A 17,654-nucleotide genomic window follows, 5' to 3' on the forward strand; every position below is an offset into this window, starting at 1 on the left:
AATGAAACCCAGACTGTCAGAGTTTTCCTCCTGTTTGCTCAGGTCCTAGCTCATAAGCATGATGTGTTTGTGGATAGGAAGCATCATCTCCTCACTGTGGGTTGTTCTTCCTACAGCTCCCTGATCACAGTCTGTGATTCAAGGGCCAGTAAGAAGTGAAACAGAATCTACTACCTGAGAATAGGATCCAATTCATTGTACTTTATTAAAACCTGTGTACAAAGAGAACATCTCATCTACATTGAGTATGTTAAGTCAGCTTTATTCTTTTTAAGAATCGATATTTTTGGGTGAACAATGTTTAAAAAGGCACAAGCATATCCCTGCAGTAATATAAACCTTCATAGCTCCATCAATATTAGCATACAGGTAGATGAAACTCTATCGAAGTAAAATTCCTGTTACTAAAATAAAGATTAATTCTGCAAGCTTAGAGTCATGAAAGAGGAATGAATAAAGAAATACTTATGAAACAGGTACAATCTCAGCAACTAAAACAAGACACATTAAAACACAGCTTTCCCTTGACAGTACTCATTTTGGAAAAATAAACTATGGGTTCTTCAGGAAGTTTTACTGACTTATTCCTTCATGTTATGATTTATAAGATTCTCAACATACTTATAGCAGCTTTACTGAAGTGACTTTACATCTCATTATTTACAATATTAAGACCCCTAGGCTAAAGGCCAAAAGAACAGAAAAACTGGTTCCCTAATAAGGTTATTACAGAGGAAAAAAAGACTAATAGTAATACTTGCCCAATTATCTGGAAAGTACTTATCCACAATCTCTCTCATTTTTGCTTGGTGGGTATGAAGAATGGAAGGCTCGAAGTAGAGGATCACGTACAACATGGCAGCTTGAGTCGCCAGGGCTGTGCTGCGGTGTTCTGGCAAAGGATATGCAGAAACCTGCAAAGTACATACAACACCTCAAAGAGGCAGCTGTTGGTGACACGTGAATTTTCACATGTGCCGGTAAACTGATCTAGTTCTAGGACATATCGGTCTCCCAACTGGGGGTCCTGGACACTGGGAGCAATTCTCAGAAGGCCACATCGCAAGGAATACAACTATCAAGGGCCTGCCAGCCTACTGCTAACCACACAGTATTCTCTTCCTTCCTGCCCTTGACTCTGCTGAAATATGAAGTCTTTTCCTAAAAATAAATAAATAAATAAATAAACTGCTTTAACCCCATGTGTCCTGCTAGTTGTCTACCTCTGTGTCTTTCTATCACAGACGACCTCTCAGAGCTGATGGACCCCACACCCAACTGCCATTTTCTCACTTCCCGTTTATTCTACAACTTACTGAAACTTAGCCTGCCCCATCACCTGGAGTCTCAAGTCTCTCATCACCTCACAGTCACACCATTCAGTAGCCTCTTTTTCACACCCTCCTTTTGTTTCCCTCTCCTTTAGTTTCCCAGACTCCACTCTCTCCTGTCTTTAGGTGCTGGTATGTCCCAGGGCTCCACTGCTTCATGGGTTAGGAACCTGGCTGCACATAGTGCGTATCACCTCGAGGACCACAAACAGAAAGGGAAGACATTGCTACGAGAACAGACAAGTGATGTGGCAGGGAATCTGCAGGCAGGAATGTGGCCAGGCCACAGGAAGGGTGTGCATCTGCGAACCAGAGAGCCTTCATCATTTCCTCCTGCTGATGTGCCCCTGCCCTCTCTCCCCAGACTGTTCTCCTTACACTGGACAGAATGAAGCTGCCCCAGACTCCAAATTTTGCATGTTGTGAGTAAAGCCACGTCCAGATATTGTTTCTTGGGCCCAATTTCAAATTATCGGGTGAGAGGGAATCTGATCCATCTTGGGTCAAGATGTCCAATCAGCCATGACCAGGGATGGGGGAGGTATAGCATAGAGTGGGGTGGACACACAGCACAACCATGGCTTAAGCCCAGTGTTAATAAAGGTCAGGGGGCAAGGAGAAAACGAAAACACCTTGCCTTAAGACACAGACAAAATAGACCACATAGGAAGCAGAAGGGGCAAACAGAGGCAGTGAGGAAATAGCATGACCTTTGAAGTCATACAGACCTAAGTTCAAATTATGGTTCTGTTACCTAGTTACGTGGCCTTGTAAAAATAAACTCCCTAAGCCTTATTTTTCTCAACAGCCATGAGGATAATGTTGCCTACTTTGTAGGACTGTTCTGAGGAAAGAGAAAATGGTTTATGGAAAAACCTACTATGATTCTGGTAGATACTGAATTCTCAATAAATGGTAACAAATATTATGAAGACCCAGTATCTGCAGGTAGTTTCTGATTTTGAGCTGTTTTAAAAAAAAACACAAAAACATCTTTTATTTATACTTAATGTATTAATAAAGAAAACTAACAGGCTATCTAAAGAACTGTACAGAGCAGCTGTGCTCTGTGATTAAATGATACCTGGTTATTACAGGTCCAGTTCCTTATTCTAGTAAGAAAAATATATAGTACACAAAATTATATTTGTTTTCTTAAGATATTTATTTTTAAGTAATCTCTATACCAACATGAAGCTTGAACTCACAACCCTAAGGTCAAGAGTCATATGCTCTGAGCCTGTAAGGTGCCCCTAAAATTATGCTTTCTTCAGGAAAATGAGTTAAATGATAATTTCCTTTTTTATTGTCTTAAGTCAGTGAATGATACACATACTGGAGAGAAAAGTGATGCATCTGGAAGTTACAGGGACCTCAGAGCTCTATGTAGGCTGTCTTTTTGCCTACACTGCCTTCACACCCCCTTCACCACCACAGCAATCTTGCTGCCTGTTGGATGCTCTATGGCACCCTCTGTTTCCCCTAAGCTAAGTCACCTTGCTTTACTTATGTCTCCTTTCTTCAGCTACAAGCTCATCACTGGCAGGGGCCACAGCCTGCCTTCATCAGCAACGGACCCCAGCACCCAGCTCGTGGACAGGTTTCTAACACACACTCAGTAACTCTTCCTTGAGTGAATGACTGACAGAATGGATCTTTTTTCCAAATATAGATCAAATACCATCTTCTCCCTGAAATCTCTATTTCTGTCCAAATTATTGACTCTTTCCTCTACCATTCCATAGTACAGCCCCCCAAAATTTGAAAATTTTTAGTTGCTTTTATTCTTTTGAGGAAGAGAGAATGGAAGGAGTAATTGAGGAGGGGGGTAAAATCAATCTTTGAAACTACTAAAGATCTTGATAGATTTAACCCCCACCTGGTTGTAAATATCATCGGATCTCAGTCGACCAATGACCATACTGATGAAGGCTTCGTTGATGGGCACTCTCTGGAAATAACTCTCAGGGTAGTTGGGTGGTCTTTTGGCTCCTGGTTGGCTAGAATAACCTGTACTTCGGAGCAGCTTACAAATATCATCCATATTTGAATCAGCAGAAGATCGAGCGGCACTGAGCCATGTTCAGAATGGGAAATAAAGGGCCAGACAAACTGCACGTTAGAAACTCAAAAATAAAAAAAATAATAAAAAAAAGAATTTCATTATAACTTGACTTGATGTAGTTTCAGATAAGACTTTTGGTCAATTTATATCCCTAAGATTCACAATTACATTTTCAAAAGCCTGTCATAGCAATCTTATAAGATGTGTTCATATATATATATATAGTTAGTTAGTTAGTTCTATCTTAAAGTCCAGAATCCCTTTTCTAAACTCCCTAGGGCTAGATTTGTTTCAGATTACAGCATTCTTCAGATATAGTAAATTACTAGGGTATGTACAATATAACCCTCTGGTAGGGTCTCATTTGGCATTGCATTGCATGATCAATACACATTAACATTTCTGCAGTGAAACTTATGATGATCAGGCAAGGGAGATAAATAAGGACCATCTAGAGCCTTGCATCTGCTCTAATTAGGTTTTGACTCCAGATGATTTCAGATTAGATCAGGCTTTGCTGCCCAGGGAATTACTATGTGGATGTACGTGTGAGTACTTATGCATGTATTTTTTTTTTTTTTTTAGAGCTCTTTGGATTTCAGAGTTGCAGATAAAAAAATATGAACCAGCACCAACATTTCAGGAGTTAAAAAATAATTTTAAAAGATGACATCAACTTCAAGTGGGATATGTAATAACTGGTTCTACAGAGATTTAATAAAAAAATATGCGGTTTTTGGGGTGGTGTGGAGAAGTAATCCCTCAGAGAGACTCAAAGAAGCTAGACTTGAGGATGACCTTCTATTTGATGTAAGAATCTTCTTTCCTACAACTCTGTCTTGCCATTGTTCAGTGTCACTTTAGTAATGGATGCTCACATTCTAATGAATTAGCTGTTGTACCCAGCAGAACAAAGCCGGATTGTCAAAGCTGGGCTTGATAAACAAACTTTTTTTCTCTCCTTCTTTACTGTTTTTGTTTTTTCAGGTACTTTTGGAAATACGGATAAGGCCAAATTTAAAGTTCATTTTTAAAAACATGGATGTTCAAACAGCTCATGGTCAAACCGATGTGAATGAGTTACATGTGCTGGTGAACACTCTCCTCACATAATTAAGGAAACAGGCTAGTTGAGTAGCCTGAGATGAAATTTACTGCTGAGGAGGCAGCAGTACCAGCTGTTCCTGAAAACATGATGTCTCCAACAATCCCTCTCTGTTGAGATCTGCTCCTTTGCCTTATTTTATCCTACTTTGTAAGTTTAAGAATGTTAATTCTGGTCTGTGCATCTTTAGCTCACGTTCCTAACTGATTCCTGCTTATCAACTGTTTCTTCCCTGAACCTGGACTATTTCTAACATTGATCTTGTATCCAGATTTTTGACTCATTAATTCAACAAACTGAAACTTGTGTGGTAGATACTGGAATTACAGAGCTTTAAGGTGGCTTCTGATTTAAAGACTCTACTTCTTGAAGTCACAGCTCTGTGCAGACATTTAGAACACAATTGTGATACGCACTGTTGTCTTGTTTTTGTTTCCACATATATATGGGTGAGGATTCACTTCCAATCTAACCCAGAGTGATACCTTTTCAAAGTCATCAACCTAAAAATGACAACTGAAAATGTATTCATTTCCCTACATCTGCCATGGAGTAATATTTAAAAACTTAGAAAAAGAACAACGTTCATTAGACTTCCAAAATTCCCAAATTTATCTTTAAGGTAAAGGAAATTCAGATTCCTTTTTTTAGAAAAATGAGGTACCATTGTGGACATGATAATCTATATATCTCTAATAATCTATGATTATTAGAGGCTCCTTTACATATAACATATAGAGTATATGACACAATGAATTACGGTGATGATATATAATATAGGGTAATCACTACATTTCTACACTATGTTCAGAAGAGATAAGAATCACATACTATTCATTCTAGATCATATTGCTGCTATTCACAGTACAAGTAGTATGGAAACCTACACTGCATTTTACCAATAGCAGTGTTTTTGGAGGGTGCAGTCATAGCCCCGGGATACCTGTATCGATAGTAAGAGACCAGCATTCTTTCTCTGACTTCTCCTTCAATCTTTTGGTCGATAACCAGCAGCATAACTCCATATAAGTACAGCGCTTCACACTATGAAGAGAGGAAGAAGGTGGCCAAACTCACAGGAGTATACGTTCTTATGGAATAAAGTTGATGAGGGTTAAAAAGAGTCACTTTGTTCCCCTTCCTTCTAAAAGCTTTATATTATAAGGAGAATGCAGGTTTCCCCAAAGGGTTCTCACCTTCTGTACAGAATGGGCTTTGAAAAGTATATGTGAAATAAATTTTAATTTGCAGTGATTACCTTTTAGTTGGTCTATTTCTGACGTTTGGCTTGGGACCCCAAATGGAGTCCCTCTAAATCTTTTACTTATTTAAAAATATTTCTTGGGCGATTATTATATACTAGTTTCTAAGGCTACATTATCTGGGATGCAAAAGATAAAGAAGATAGGACTGTTATACTGAGGAAGCACATAACCTCCACATGATCTCTACTTGTAATTCTGTTCAAAGTCTACCACGTTCTAAATTCAGATACTGTCCATTGGAAGAAGATAACTGTCAGTTTATTTTGCTTCTCTTTAAAGTAGGGTACTTTGCATGTCTTTGGGACTTACAAGAAAACAAGTGATGCTGAGCTTGACATTCTTGACTTTCTATTTTAAATAGTTACTATTACTTACTAGAAGTTGTTTTCCATCTTCATTGAGAAGCACAGTTTCTAAAGTTTGCTGAATATAAACACCTTCATTGAGATCATCTAGATATCTAGAAATGAAACCCCAGAGCAAGTTATTCATTCTAAAGAAAACCCGAACACCTTTGAAGAAGGAATGTAAAGATTTTTAAAAGATAAGGCAAGATACCAGGCATTCTGGCCTTCAAATCATTTGTGGCCCTTTGTGCTCTTAAAAATGGGCTTGTGAGCTGGAACTCATAGCGATTAGGAACACAGTAGCCAAATACTGGCTACTCCAAGTAAAAGGAATAGTCCCTACTCTTGATCTATGAATTACAAATAACTTAGGAGTATATAGGCTATAAAAACATGGAACAGTTAGTTTAAAAAGCCGTTAAGTAGTGAATTCTTAAGGGCTGAAAGGAAGAGAATACTGGGTAGTTAGGGATAAGAAGGAAGGCTACGGTACCAATGCTATAAAAATAAGCTGCTTTCTCTCCACTTCTCATATATAAGATACTAAAATATGATAAGCTTACAGGATTGGAAGCTATATGGCTTAATATGTAAAACAATTTGATGGCTGCCAGAAGGTAGAAGGATGGGGGGATGGCCAAGTGAGTGAAGGGGAGTGGGAGGTACAGGCTTCCAGTTATGGGATGAGTAAGTCCTGAGAGTGAAAGGTACAGCACAGGGAATTTAGCAGTGATAGCATGATAGTGCGGCATGGGGCAGATGGTAGCTACACTTGTGGTGAGCACAGCATACAGAGTCATCAAGTCACTATGTTATATACCTGAAAATAATGAAACATTGTGTATCAATTATATGAAGGTGAAAACAAAGAAGAAAGCAAGCCATGTGACTTCGTACAAACCAAGATTATACTACTTCACAAGAGCAGGAAAGCATAATAAAACTCTAAAATACTTAGGATGACTAGTGCCATGGGAAGGAAAAGACAGTTCTGCGGGGTAGAAGTGGATAGATTATGCAGTAACTCAGAAAGATGCACATGTTCTAGCATGTGTCTTTTCCATTATTTACTATCAGAGTAAGCTATTGCTGAGTTAATCAATACCTGTTTAAGTCTACAATATATTTATGCACACTTTGAAATGCTAAATAAAATCTGGTCACAATTTCTATGTTGTTTTCACGAAATTCTTCATCTAAATCCTGTAGCTCCGGCTTAGCTTCCAGCTTGCTTTCCCATAATTCTGGACCCTGAGAAGAAAAACACATTTATATGAACTGTCAATAAAAGCCTACTTGTGGGCAACAATTTCTAAATAGTCTTTTAAAAATTTGCTCTTATGCCTTCAGAGGATATCAAAAATTGAGAGCAGAGCAATAGAAAGTAATGAAGATAAGAAAAGCCTAGATGTAAAATCCTTTTGAAAGAAATGAACTTGAACTGTAACCACAATTAACATGCTTTTAAGTGTGGGGTACTTTGTTATGAAATACATTATTCCAAAGTCATCTTTTTAAAGTTTGATTATATTACATTAGGGCTTCCACACAATACCTTTATATTATTTTCAAGTTAGTTAGCAGGTATTAAATTTGGTTTCCTCTTTAACTCTTTCTCCATGATTACTTCACCTTGCAGCGTCTCATGGTTTCTAGAGAAAGCATGCTTTTGTAGACAAGACAGTGGTAAAAGTGCTATAGAGGAAGATTACCTTAAAATAGCTGAAATCAAATATGATATCTCCATATTTCTGTTGATCGGCTCGGTCTTTTAACCTGAACACAGCAGGAATAAACTCAGAAAGCCTCAAAAGTTCAGCAATGATGGCATTGCCACAGGAAACAATCCTTAGGATTGCTTGGCCACAGAGGTTATTCTCAGCTAGAAAGTCCAACATGGTGAGGATGATGTACTACTCTCAGTGCCAGTAGGAATGTTTCACTGGCTTCAAAGCTGGGGTCTGTAAATCATTAGATGAAACCAGGTCTGCTGACAGATTGGCTGCTCCATGAAAGAACCTGTATCCCAAAAGAAAAGTATAAAAATCTCCATTCTTAAAGGGAGCACATGTAACAGTACATATTTTTCTCCCAAACTCACTTTTTTAAAAAATAAAAACAAACAATGAGGGGCGCCTGGCTGGCTTAGTTATTTAAGTGTCTGCCTTTGGCTCTGGTCATGAGCCCAGGGGTCTGGGATTGAGCCCCACATTGGGTTCCCCACTCAGCAGGGAATCTGCTTGTCCCTCTGCTTCTACCCCTCACCCTTCACCTGTGCTTCCTCTCTCTTGCTCTGTACTCTCTCTCCAATAAATAAACTTAACAAAAAAAAAGTGTTTCTCATGTCAAGTATAGGAGGCCCTTGTTATCAGGGCTAATACATGCCTGAGAAATCCTATTGGGAGACTCTAAAGTAAGGACAAGTATTTCATGCTAAGCCATGGAAAAGTTTTGATTAGAAAGGTATCTTGAAATGGTATCATTAAAATTTATGAAAGTAAATTTCATACCTAACAACATCTAGTGTAAAAGTGCAATAACTATGTCCTCATTCAAAGGACAAACCAAGAATGAGTCAAACATGGATTTCACCGAATTGTGAGTTTGATAATACAGTATCTTGTACTTCATAGCTGACTTTTATAGCATGATATTAGAAAAAGGTAATTTTTGCAAAAAACGTTCACAGCAGCATTTATTTTCCCAAAAGCTTCTTCCAACTCTTTTTCAAATCGTTATCTTCGGAAGTGTTAATTTTCTCATCATCTTTCTTATATTTCTCTCCTCTAATTGTTCATTTAGCTAGGTCATCGTGGTCAACTTCATGGAAGCCTGGATTATTTTTCAGCGTCATGAAGGCCTGTATACCTCCCAACATTTGCATTTCGCACTGGCACTGTGTTCTATCAACATGACATTAAGAAGACTGAACAACAAAAATAAGAATTCAACCCACTAGACCCTTTAGGACACAAATATCTGAATGAGAAGAACTAATCGTATAAGCGGTCAGCTCATTAAAATTTTTACATCAATGCCAACTTTTTCGTAAATATGTAATCTAGCTGTAGGGACTCAGATAGTGAACGATGAAACAATGAGGATGTCGCTGCACACAAAAACAGAATGTGGGAAGACTTTTGACAGAAGGCTTCCTTTGTAGCCCTAACAAAACATTCCCCAACCCTTGCCACATATATTCAGAGTTTGCTCATGTCAAGCTACCTAGTGTAGCTATCTAATACCTGGAAACTTTGTATAGCCCTTCAAGGTTTTCTTTTTTCCTTCTGTACGTCTCTTAGAATTGATTAAATACTTAGAAACGTATTAATTTACTGGCATGCTGTCGACTCCTCAGCAAGAATTTCCTCCTTCCTCTTCCTTTCTTCCTACAGAGGTGGAAACAAGTGGATCCTTATTTTTCCATGGCCCCTGAAGTGAGGTTAGACATGTGACTCAGTGTCAACCAATCAGATATAAAGAGGAAGTCTATGGTAGACCTCACAGGAAATATATTGTTTTTCCTCTTGCTATAAGGAGAGAAGCATATGAAGAGAAATTTCTCTATCTTTCCTCTGGCTATCCCTCTCCTTCTTGCCTTTGAATGTGGTCCCATGAACATATCTTGCCTGAAATACAAGATGACAAGCTAAAAGAAAAAAAGCCAAAAACCTGCAGATTGTGGTTTGGAAGGAATTTAGAAAAAATCTAAATTCTTTTTTTAAAAAGATTTTGTTTATTCATGAGAGACACACAGAGAGAGGCAAAGACACAGGCAGAGAGAGAACAGGCTCCATGCAGGGAGCCCAATGTGGGACTCCATCCCGGGAATCCAGGATCATGCGCTGGGCCGAAGGCAGACGCTTAATTGCTGAGCCACCCAGGCGTCCCAAGAATCTAAATTCTTGTTGATGTTATTGACTCATTGATTCAACTGTGGCACTTCCTGCCTCTGTAATCCTTGTAAAATGAGCTATTTTTATGATTTATTTACTGCTAGTTGGCTTTTGGATTCTTTACAGAATCCTACTGGTATAGATTCATTAATTCAACAAATATGTACCCAGTGCCTATTATGCGTCAAGCACTGTTTTAGGACCTGAGGATATTGCAGCAAACAAAACTAAGTTCTGGCTCTCATAAAGCCTGCATACTACTAGGAGTGGGGAAGAGATAATAAATAAATGCATTATGTATCAGGCTGTGATCATTGCTGTGAAGAAAAAGCATGATAAAGAGATGGAGTGTGTGTTGTTTTACAGCCTCTGTGATAAGATGTTTGAGCAGGGACCAGAAGGAAGTAAGGAAGCAAGCAGTAAGGGTATTTGAGTGTGGTCAGCAGCCCCTAGGACAGTTCCCAGTGACCTCCATCTCCTTGTTCATGCCCTGTGTATGAACCCTTTCCTTGAGGGTGACTTACCGACTCCTAAAGAACACAATAAGGCAGATGGAAAAGATATTACTTCTGAGGTTGGATCACAAAAAATGGTGACTTCTGGCTGGGGCATCCTTCCTAGCTAGTTTGTTCTGGGGGAAGCAAGCTGTCATGTTGTGAGTGTACCCTGTGATGAGGGAGTGAGAGGCTTGCCAACAACCACTTGAATGAGCTTGAAAATAGAACTACACACAACCCCAGTTGAGCCTTCAGATAAGACAACTTCTATTCACAGCCAGGCTGCAACCTCCTAAGAGCCCCTGAGCCAAAGGCACCTAGCTAAGCTACATCATAGGTTCCTGACCACAGAAACTATTAGCCAAAAAAAATTTTTTTTGTCTTAAATTACTAGGTTTTGGGGCAGTCTGTTATTTTACAATCAGTAATGATCTGGGAGGAGGGCATTCCAGGAAGTGTTTAAATTAAATGCAAAGGCCACAGGGCAGCAGCAATGTGCTAGATGTGAAGGAATAGCCAAGTGGCTGATGTGGCTGGAACAGAGTGAGCAAGTGAGAGAAGCACAGATCAAAGGAAGTAGATGGGGTTGGTCCAAGAGCAGGGATTGCTGAGAAACCACTACAGTTGTTTAGAACTTTGTTTTATAAGGAGATCTTTAATACACATTAAGGATTAAATTATTAACAAGTCCTTTCGTTTTCTCATAATGTTTACTCATTAAGCCACATTGATCTCTAATAGGCTGAATTTCAGATCATCTCATTCCATTTTTTTTTTTTTTAAGGAAACTCTACCCCCAGTGTGGGGCTCAAACTCACCCTGAGATTATCAGCCACATGCTCTACTGTCTGAGCCAGCCAGGCACCCCAATTTCATTCCATTTTTTTTTGCACTGAAATGGTCTAGTTGGGAAAATGAGACAAGGAGAGGAGGAAAATAATGGCAAACGGACAAAACAACAACAACAAGTCACTGAATTCCTCTGAAGATCCAGGTCTAAGTAGGATGAAACTCAAGACACAACTGCAAGGTGAGCAAGCTACGTTTAACTGGTGTAACTGCTCCCAGATTTTGGATCCCAATATAGGATTGACAATGGGACCATGGAGAAAGTATCTTAAGCAAAACATTACCTGCCTTCTTCTCCTTACCTCACCCACCAAAACCCGCCCCCCCCCCAAAACAAAACAAAACAAAAAACAAAAAAGAGATACACTCAGCTCCGGCACGCAGAGAGTCAAGTTAGCTTAGGCTTGGAATAATGACATAAGTGAAGACTTTTGTGTGTTTACCCCTTATTTTAATCCTTAAATCCTTACGTTGTAGGCAACATTTAAAATATTATTTGGTTAGAGTATTTGGTAGATAACCCATTGTTGGTTGAGAAACTTGCCCTAAAGAACAGAATCTAAAACCAACATTAAAGATGCCTAATCATGTTGCAGCGCTCTCAGAATTAGGTGGTTTCATAAGGTGCTAATACTTAGTTGAGATTTAAAACGAATGAGACCCAGATAAACACTGTAGATGAACCTATATCAAATCTTCCATTTAGTGGTTCTCTTGGTGCTAGAGACGAAGGAAACTCATAAAGACCAGTTTTCTCAATATAGGCTGTATTACTATCTGGCATGAAATGAAACCAGAGATCCCACTCGATTTCCTACTCTTCCTTTACAAGGCACCCCAAAAAGCAGCTGTTAACTTATTTTTAAGAATTTTGGCATGGAACTGTGGTTTTCAGTTTGGAAGGTAGCCCCAGACAAAAGACAACAACGTGTTTCAAGAACGCAGCATGGCATCACCATCATACCAATTACCCAACAGGTACAGAACTGAATTCTGAAGGAAATTAAATTGTCCTGGGACAAACCACACAAACCTGTGTGCCCTACTCAGAGGACAAAAGAAGTCTTTTTTTTTTTTTTTTTTTTTTTATCCTTTCATAAAACCTCGGTTCCATAAAGAAGGAAGCACTGGGCTCCACCTATCCATGACCGGGAACAAAACAGAATGGTTGTTGATCAAAATAAAAGTGACAAATCTCTTCCAGGCAAGTTCGGAAATGGGCCTGATCTCTCTAGCCCCATTCATAAATCCTGGAAGACGGGAGAACGAAAAACGGGAGGCGTTCCTGGTTATGCGCAGAAGCAGGAAGACCTCTCCCTCCCTTGTCACGACCCCAAGTATCTCTGTTGGAGGAAACTCCGTGCACTTGGAATCCGGCTCCATTACCGGCACCGTGACTTGATTTATGTTTTCAACCGTGCGCCACAAACCTGTCGGGACCCTCGGAACTATTTTCCAAAACGCAAAGAACTTCGGCACCGGCGTGCCGCAGGTGAGGGAACTTGGGTGCAGAGAGGAGCAATGACTGGCTCAAGTTCGGAACCCACGGCGGAGCTAGAATTCAAACCCGGGTCTAGCAGACTCTCAAAGCCCTCGCCGAGCACCCCGTGTTCTCGAGAGCAGGGGGAGGATTAACGCCGCCCGCCCGGCGCGGCTCCTGGAAACTTGGAGGGGTCAGAGGCGGGCCAACAGCTGAGTGTCCGCGGCGGGGAGAACCACGGCCCCGAGAGGAGGTGGGAGAGCTGCGGCTGCAGCGCCGCCCCAGGCAGGCCCTCAGCCCTCCAAGCCCGACTCCCCGTCCACGCCGCACCTTCCGCCCGCGCGGCCCTGCGCGGGGCCGGGGCCCCGGAGAGCGCATCCCGCCCTCACTCACCTGTCACCCCGGCCGCGCCAGGGCGCACGTGCGGGGCCGGCGAGCGCGGGCGGGGTCGGCACGCGGGTGCCCGGCCTCCCCTCCCCGCACGACGACCCCTCCGGCCGCAGCCCCCGATCGCCAGCCGGCGGGACCCCGGCTTCCGCCTGTGGCGCCCGTGGCAGTCACATGACCAGAGGGGGCGGGAGCAGGGCGGGGCGTCATGTGACCGCTGGCCGGCGACGGCTGATGACGCTCGAGCCCGCGCTCGCGGTTTCAGCGACTGGGGAAGGGAGTTGAGGAAGGAGTTGGGGTCCGGGCGTGGGCGGTCCGGGTGCTGCCAGGCCGAGCCGGGGCGCGCCTCCAGGTAAGGCGGAAGCGGGGGGTGGCGAGGGCGAGGGTGGCGACAGGTGTCGCCTCCCCGTGGGGCGCCCCGCGGGTGCCCTGAGCTGGGGTCTGTCCGCCCGGGCTGTGGTCCTGGCTCTGCACGCCGAGCACGGAGGCTTGGGCAGGCTGCCCCCTCCCCGAGGCGCCGTCTCTCCATCCTCCCACCCGAGAGGGGGAAAAGTTCACGGTTCCTGCTGCAGATTCGTGTGCTTTGAGCTGTCTTTAAAAGCAGGGCCTCGGACGGGAGGTCTAAATGAGCTCCCTGGGCCTCAGTTTCCTTTTCTATAATTGGTTGTGAGCATCAGCGGTCCTGAGAAAGTAGCGCCAAGGGCATCAGTTTGTGGCGCACTGTGGGGGGCCTCGAAAGGGTGGTTGCTGGGGATCCCCGGGGGGCCCAGCGGTTTAGCGCCGCCTGCAGCCCAGGGTGTGATCCTGGAGACCCGGGGTCGAGTCCCAGGTCGGGCCCCCTGCGTGGGACCCGCTTCTCCCTCTGCCTGGGTCTCTGCCTCTCTCGCTGTGTCTCTCATGAATAAAGAAGTAGAATCTTAAAAAAAAAAAAAAAGAAAAAAAACCAAGAAAGGGCGGTTGCTGTTCCTGTCGTCACTCTCCTCCGTTCTTTGATCGCCTCTTTCGTACGAGGAGCTGTCTTATGTGCTAGCAGAACGTGTCAGGGTTGTGGTTTAAGCTGCTCCCGGGGTGAAGGAGTGGCTGCCGGATGAACAAATAGCTGTGATGAGTTTTACGAAGAAGTGTGTGTGCGTGTGTGTGAGGGAGAGGGGGCATAGTAGTAGCATGAGGGAGGGAACGAGCAATTGCTCGTATAGGTAAGAGACGGTTTCATAAGGAAAGACGTACCCTTGCATCTTGAAAAAGGAGCTGTAGCTCTGGCTGGACTTGCATAGGCCCCGTGGTTTGAAGGACGTTTGGCAGAGTGTCTATAAATTGTTAGCTCTGGGTCTACCACCCTGCTGTAAGGAGAGAGGAGACGGGGGAAACAATATTTTCAAGTCAGCTGATAAGTGACCCTGCCTGAAGTGAATCAGACTTGCTGTGGTCTGAATATTTATGTTTTTCTGCGCCCCCCCCCCCCGCCCCTTCATATGTTGAAATCCTAATGCCGTTGTGATATAGTATTAGGAAGTGGGGCCTTTGAGAGGTGCTTAGGTGATGAGGGTGGAGCCCTCATGAATGGAATTAGTGCCTTTGTAAAAGGCTCCTGAGAGCTCCCTCCCTTGCACCTTCTACCTTGTGATGACAAAGGGTGAGAGGGCTTGGGGGCTCTGAACGAGGTAGAGGGCCTTCACCGGAATGGGACCCTGCTGGCACCTTGACCTTGGACTTCCCAGCCTCCAGAACTCCAGGCATCAATTTCTGTTGTTTGTAAGCTACCCAATCTGGTATTTTGTTGCAGCAGCCTGAATGGCCTAAGACAAGGCTCGGTATGGGAAGGGAAAATAACATGCGTGGGAAAAACTCAGGAAATATATATATATATATATATATATATATATGATTTTTATTTAGTTATGAGAGACACAGAGAGAGGCAGAGACATAGGCAGAGGGAGAAGCAGGCTCCATGCAAGGAGCCTGATGTGAGACTCGATCCCGGGTCTCTAGGATCGTGCCCTGGGCTGAAGGCAGGTGCTAAACCGCTGGGCCACCTGGGTTGCCAGGAAACCTTGCTTTAATCTTTCTTGGAAACTGTAGGTACAGGGAACAAAGAGATTATTGTTACTAGGGAAGGCTTCAAGAGGAGGTTGATTTAAACCAAGGTTTCATGATGGACATTTTGGGCCAGATGATTCTTTAGGGGGGTGGGGTTGTCCTGTGAATTATGTACTTAGCTGTTCTTAGCGGGAGAGAGAGAGAGAAGAGTGTGTCTACTCCATCCATTCTCTTTGCTTCTCAATCCAAATCTTTTTCCTGAAAATACTCCAGAATTACAGAAGGAAGTTTCCCTCGGCTCTCTGCAAGCGTAGAGTTTCATTAGAGTAATGTGAATTTTGCATGCACATAATAAGGATAGCTACTATGTGGGAGACACTCATCACTTATCCTGTATTGTATTATTCCTTATATACGTTGTGTGTTTTGTCCATTCCAGGTGCTATTAAAAAATAGCATAGACGGGTGGCTTAAAGAACAGAAATTTATTTTCAGTTTTGGAGACCAGAAGTCAAGAGATTAGGGTGCCGGCATGGCTGGGTACTGGTAAGAGGCCTCTTTTTCGCTCTCATCAGCCCCCTTCTTACTATGTCCTTATTGGGTGGAGAGAGCGAGCTCAGGTGTCTCTTCCTCTTCTAATAAGGACATTAATTCCTTCCTGAAATTAGGCTCTACCTTCAGGACATCTAAACCTAATTATCTCCCAAAGATCTCGGGTCCAAGTACCACACAATGGGGGTTAGGCTCTCAACAATGATTTTGGGAGGAGATGCAGTTATCTCAGTGTTCTCCATACTTGTTTGATTCTGAGAATCCTCTGCAGCGATTCATAAAAATACAGGTTTCCCCGGAGTGTCCACTAGGGACTCGGGTTAGTAGGTCTGAGATAGCACTTACATATACATCTATATTTTCAATAAGCATTTCAACTGACTCCTAAGATCAGGCAAGTTATAGAAAATTATGAAACTTAATTTATACAATAATGCTGTGAGATAGATACGATTATTTCCATTTTATACAAGAACAAATTGAAGCTAGAGAAAGTAAGCAACTTGACCTATATTGTGCAGTTCTAAGTGGCGTGCATGGAACAGAATTTCCAGGCATCTCTGTCCTGTGTCCAATCTCTTAAGCGCCACTCCGTATTGTGTACAGTGTTAAAATGATGAAGTTGATGTTAATATTTGCTTCCACTTTTAAAGATTTATATGTTGGACATTATCCTGCGTGTTTCATTGTACACCTTATTTCATTCAGTTCTCACAGTAATCCTTGGGGTAGGCACTGGATGATTCCTGTTTTAGGAAGGGAAAAATGAAACACCAAGAGGTTAAATAATTTGCCTCAAGTCATTCAGTTACCTAAGTGGCAAAATTAGGTTTTGAACTCAGTCTGGTTCTAGAAGCTGCATACATGACCTCTACTCCATATTGCCCCTCTATTTTACTCTATAATGTAGAGAAATTCTGCTTTTATTGACACAGAATATAAAATCTAACCAAGTCTATAAATCTGTTAGAACCCAGAGGACTGTCAGGAATATGTGTAATATATATATATAATATAGATTTTTAAATTTATATTTGTATATATACAGTTTTCAGAATTCAGTATGCCTATGTTAGATAAGTTAAAAATTACAAGTTTCGAAGTTCTCCCTGTTAAACTGTTTTATTACTACTATTTCCAGTTTTTGGGAAAAGGCATCATATGAGTAGTCTGCTTTTTCTAACTCCTTTATGTTTTAGCTTTTTAAGAACTGTGCTGTTGTTGAATTCTTTAGGGAACCGAGGAATATTTTACCCAAGGGAGGGTATTCTCTCCCCTTTGAAAAATGAAAACACTTAGCTTCCCCATGTACTAAGTGCATCTGTGCACAGATGACAGCACAGTGCTTTGGTGGCCTCTCCAGGAGTATGGAATGTATATAATAGTGTGGCACTTGTGGGCCATTAGATACTTTCATATGGATGTTTATAGTAGTGTTATTTTCCTATGCAGTACTAATCCTGACTCCTAAATCTTATTTCACTGTGTTTGAAAACTTAGGTAATAATTTCAAGATGCCCGGACGTTCCAGTTCAAGTTCAGGTTCAACTGGTTTTATATCCTTCAGTGGTATAGAATCTGCTCTCTCCTCTTTGAAAAACTTCCAATCCTGTATCAGCTCTGGAATGGACACAGCTTCTAGTGTTGCCTTGGATCTTGTGGAAACTCAGAGTAAGTAACAAAATTTACTTCTTTTGTGTCTGCTTTTCGGATAACCCTGTGCAGAGGCATTATTCTAGGGATGTGAGATAATGCTCACCTTTCAAATGTTCTTGGGACAGTCATTTAATCCCTCTGGGCATCTGTTTTCTCATCTTGTTCTATATACTGTATAACGATGT

General features: G+C 42.0%; 2 protein-coding genes across 11 annotated transcripts in view; one reads left to right on the forward strand and one right to left on the reverse strand.

The window, feature by feature from the left end:
- WASHC5 (WASH complex subunit 5) overlaps positions 1 to 13,390 on the reverse strand; it is a 58,661-nt gene extending 45,271 nt beyond the window's left edge. The window contains exons 1-8 of one of the 2 annotated variants that reach the window (XM_035715535.2): positions 13,229 to 13,390; positions 11,325 to 11,408; positions 7,826 to 8,132; positions 7,219 to 7,364; positions 6,142 to 6,226; positions 5,445 to 5,545; positions 3,211 to 3,403; positions 762 to 914 (exon numbers count right to left, since the gene is read on the reverse strand). In XM_035715535.2, coding sequence (XP_035571428.2) covers positions 762 to 914; positions 3,211 to 3,403; positions 5,445 to 5,545; positions 6,142 to 6,226; positions 7,219 to 7,364; positions 7,826 to 8,011 — 864 coding nt within the window. In that variant the 5' untranslated portion in view covers positions 8,012 to 8,132; positions 11,325 to 11,408; positions 13,229 to 13,390. The remainder of the gene's footprint in view (positions 1 to 761; positions 915 to 3,210; positions 3,404 to 5,444; positions 5,546 to 6,141; positions 6,227 to 7,218; positions 7,365 to 7,825; positions 8,133 to 11,324; positions 11,409 to 13,228) is intronic. The other variant, XM_025451032.3, reaches the window with a different exon arrangement.
- A 28-nt stretch (positions 13,391 to 13,418) lies between these two features.
- The window catches only part of NSMCE2 (NSE2 (MMS21) homolog, SMC5-SMC6 complex SUMO ligase), a 213,359-nt gene continuing 209,123 nt past the window's right edge, over positions 13,419 to 17,654 (forward strand). For 7 of the 9 annotated variants that reach the window (XM_049092716.1, XM_049092720.1, XM_049092721.1 and 4 more), the window contains exons 1-2: positions 13,419 to 13,574; positions 17,314 to 17,484. In XM_049092716.1, coding sequence (XP_048948673.1) covers positions 17,328 to 17,484 — 157 coding nt within the window. In that variant the 5' untranslated portion in view covers positions 13,419 to 13,574; positions 17,314 to 17,327. Of the gene's footprint in view, positions 13,575 to 15,700; positions 15,808 to 17,313; positions 17,485 to 17,654 lie in introns of those variants that run through there. The other 2 variants (XM_049092717.1, XM_049092722.1) reach the window with 2 other exon arrangements.

Source organism: Canis lupus, chromosome 13 (assembly GCF_003254725.2).
Source record: "Canis lupus dingo isolate Sandy chromosome 13, ASM325472v2, whole genome shotgun sequence".
Classification (NCBI taxonomy): Eukaryota; Metazoa; Chordata; class Mammalia; order Carnivora; family Canidae; genus Canis; species Canis lupus.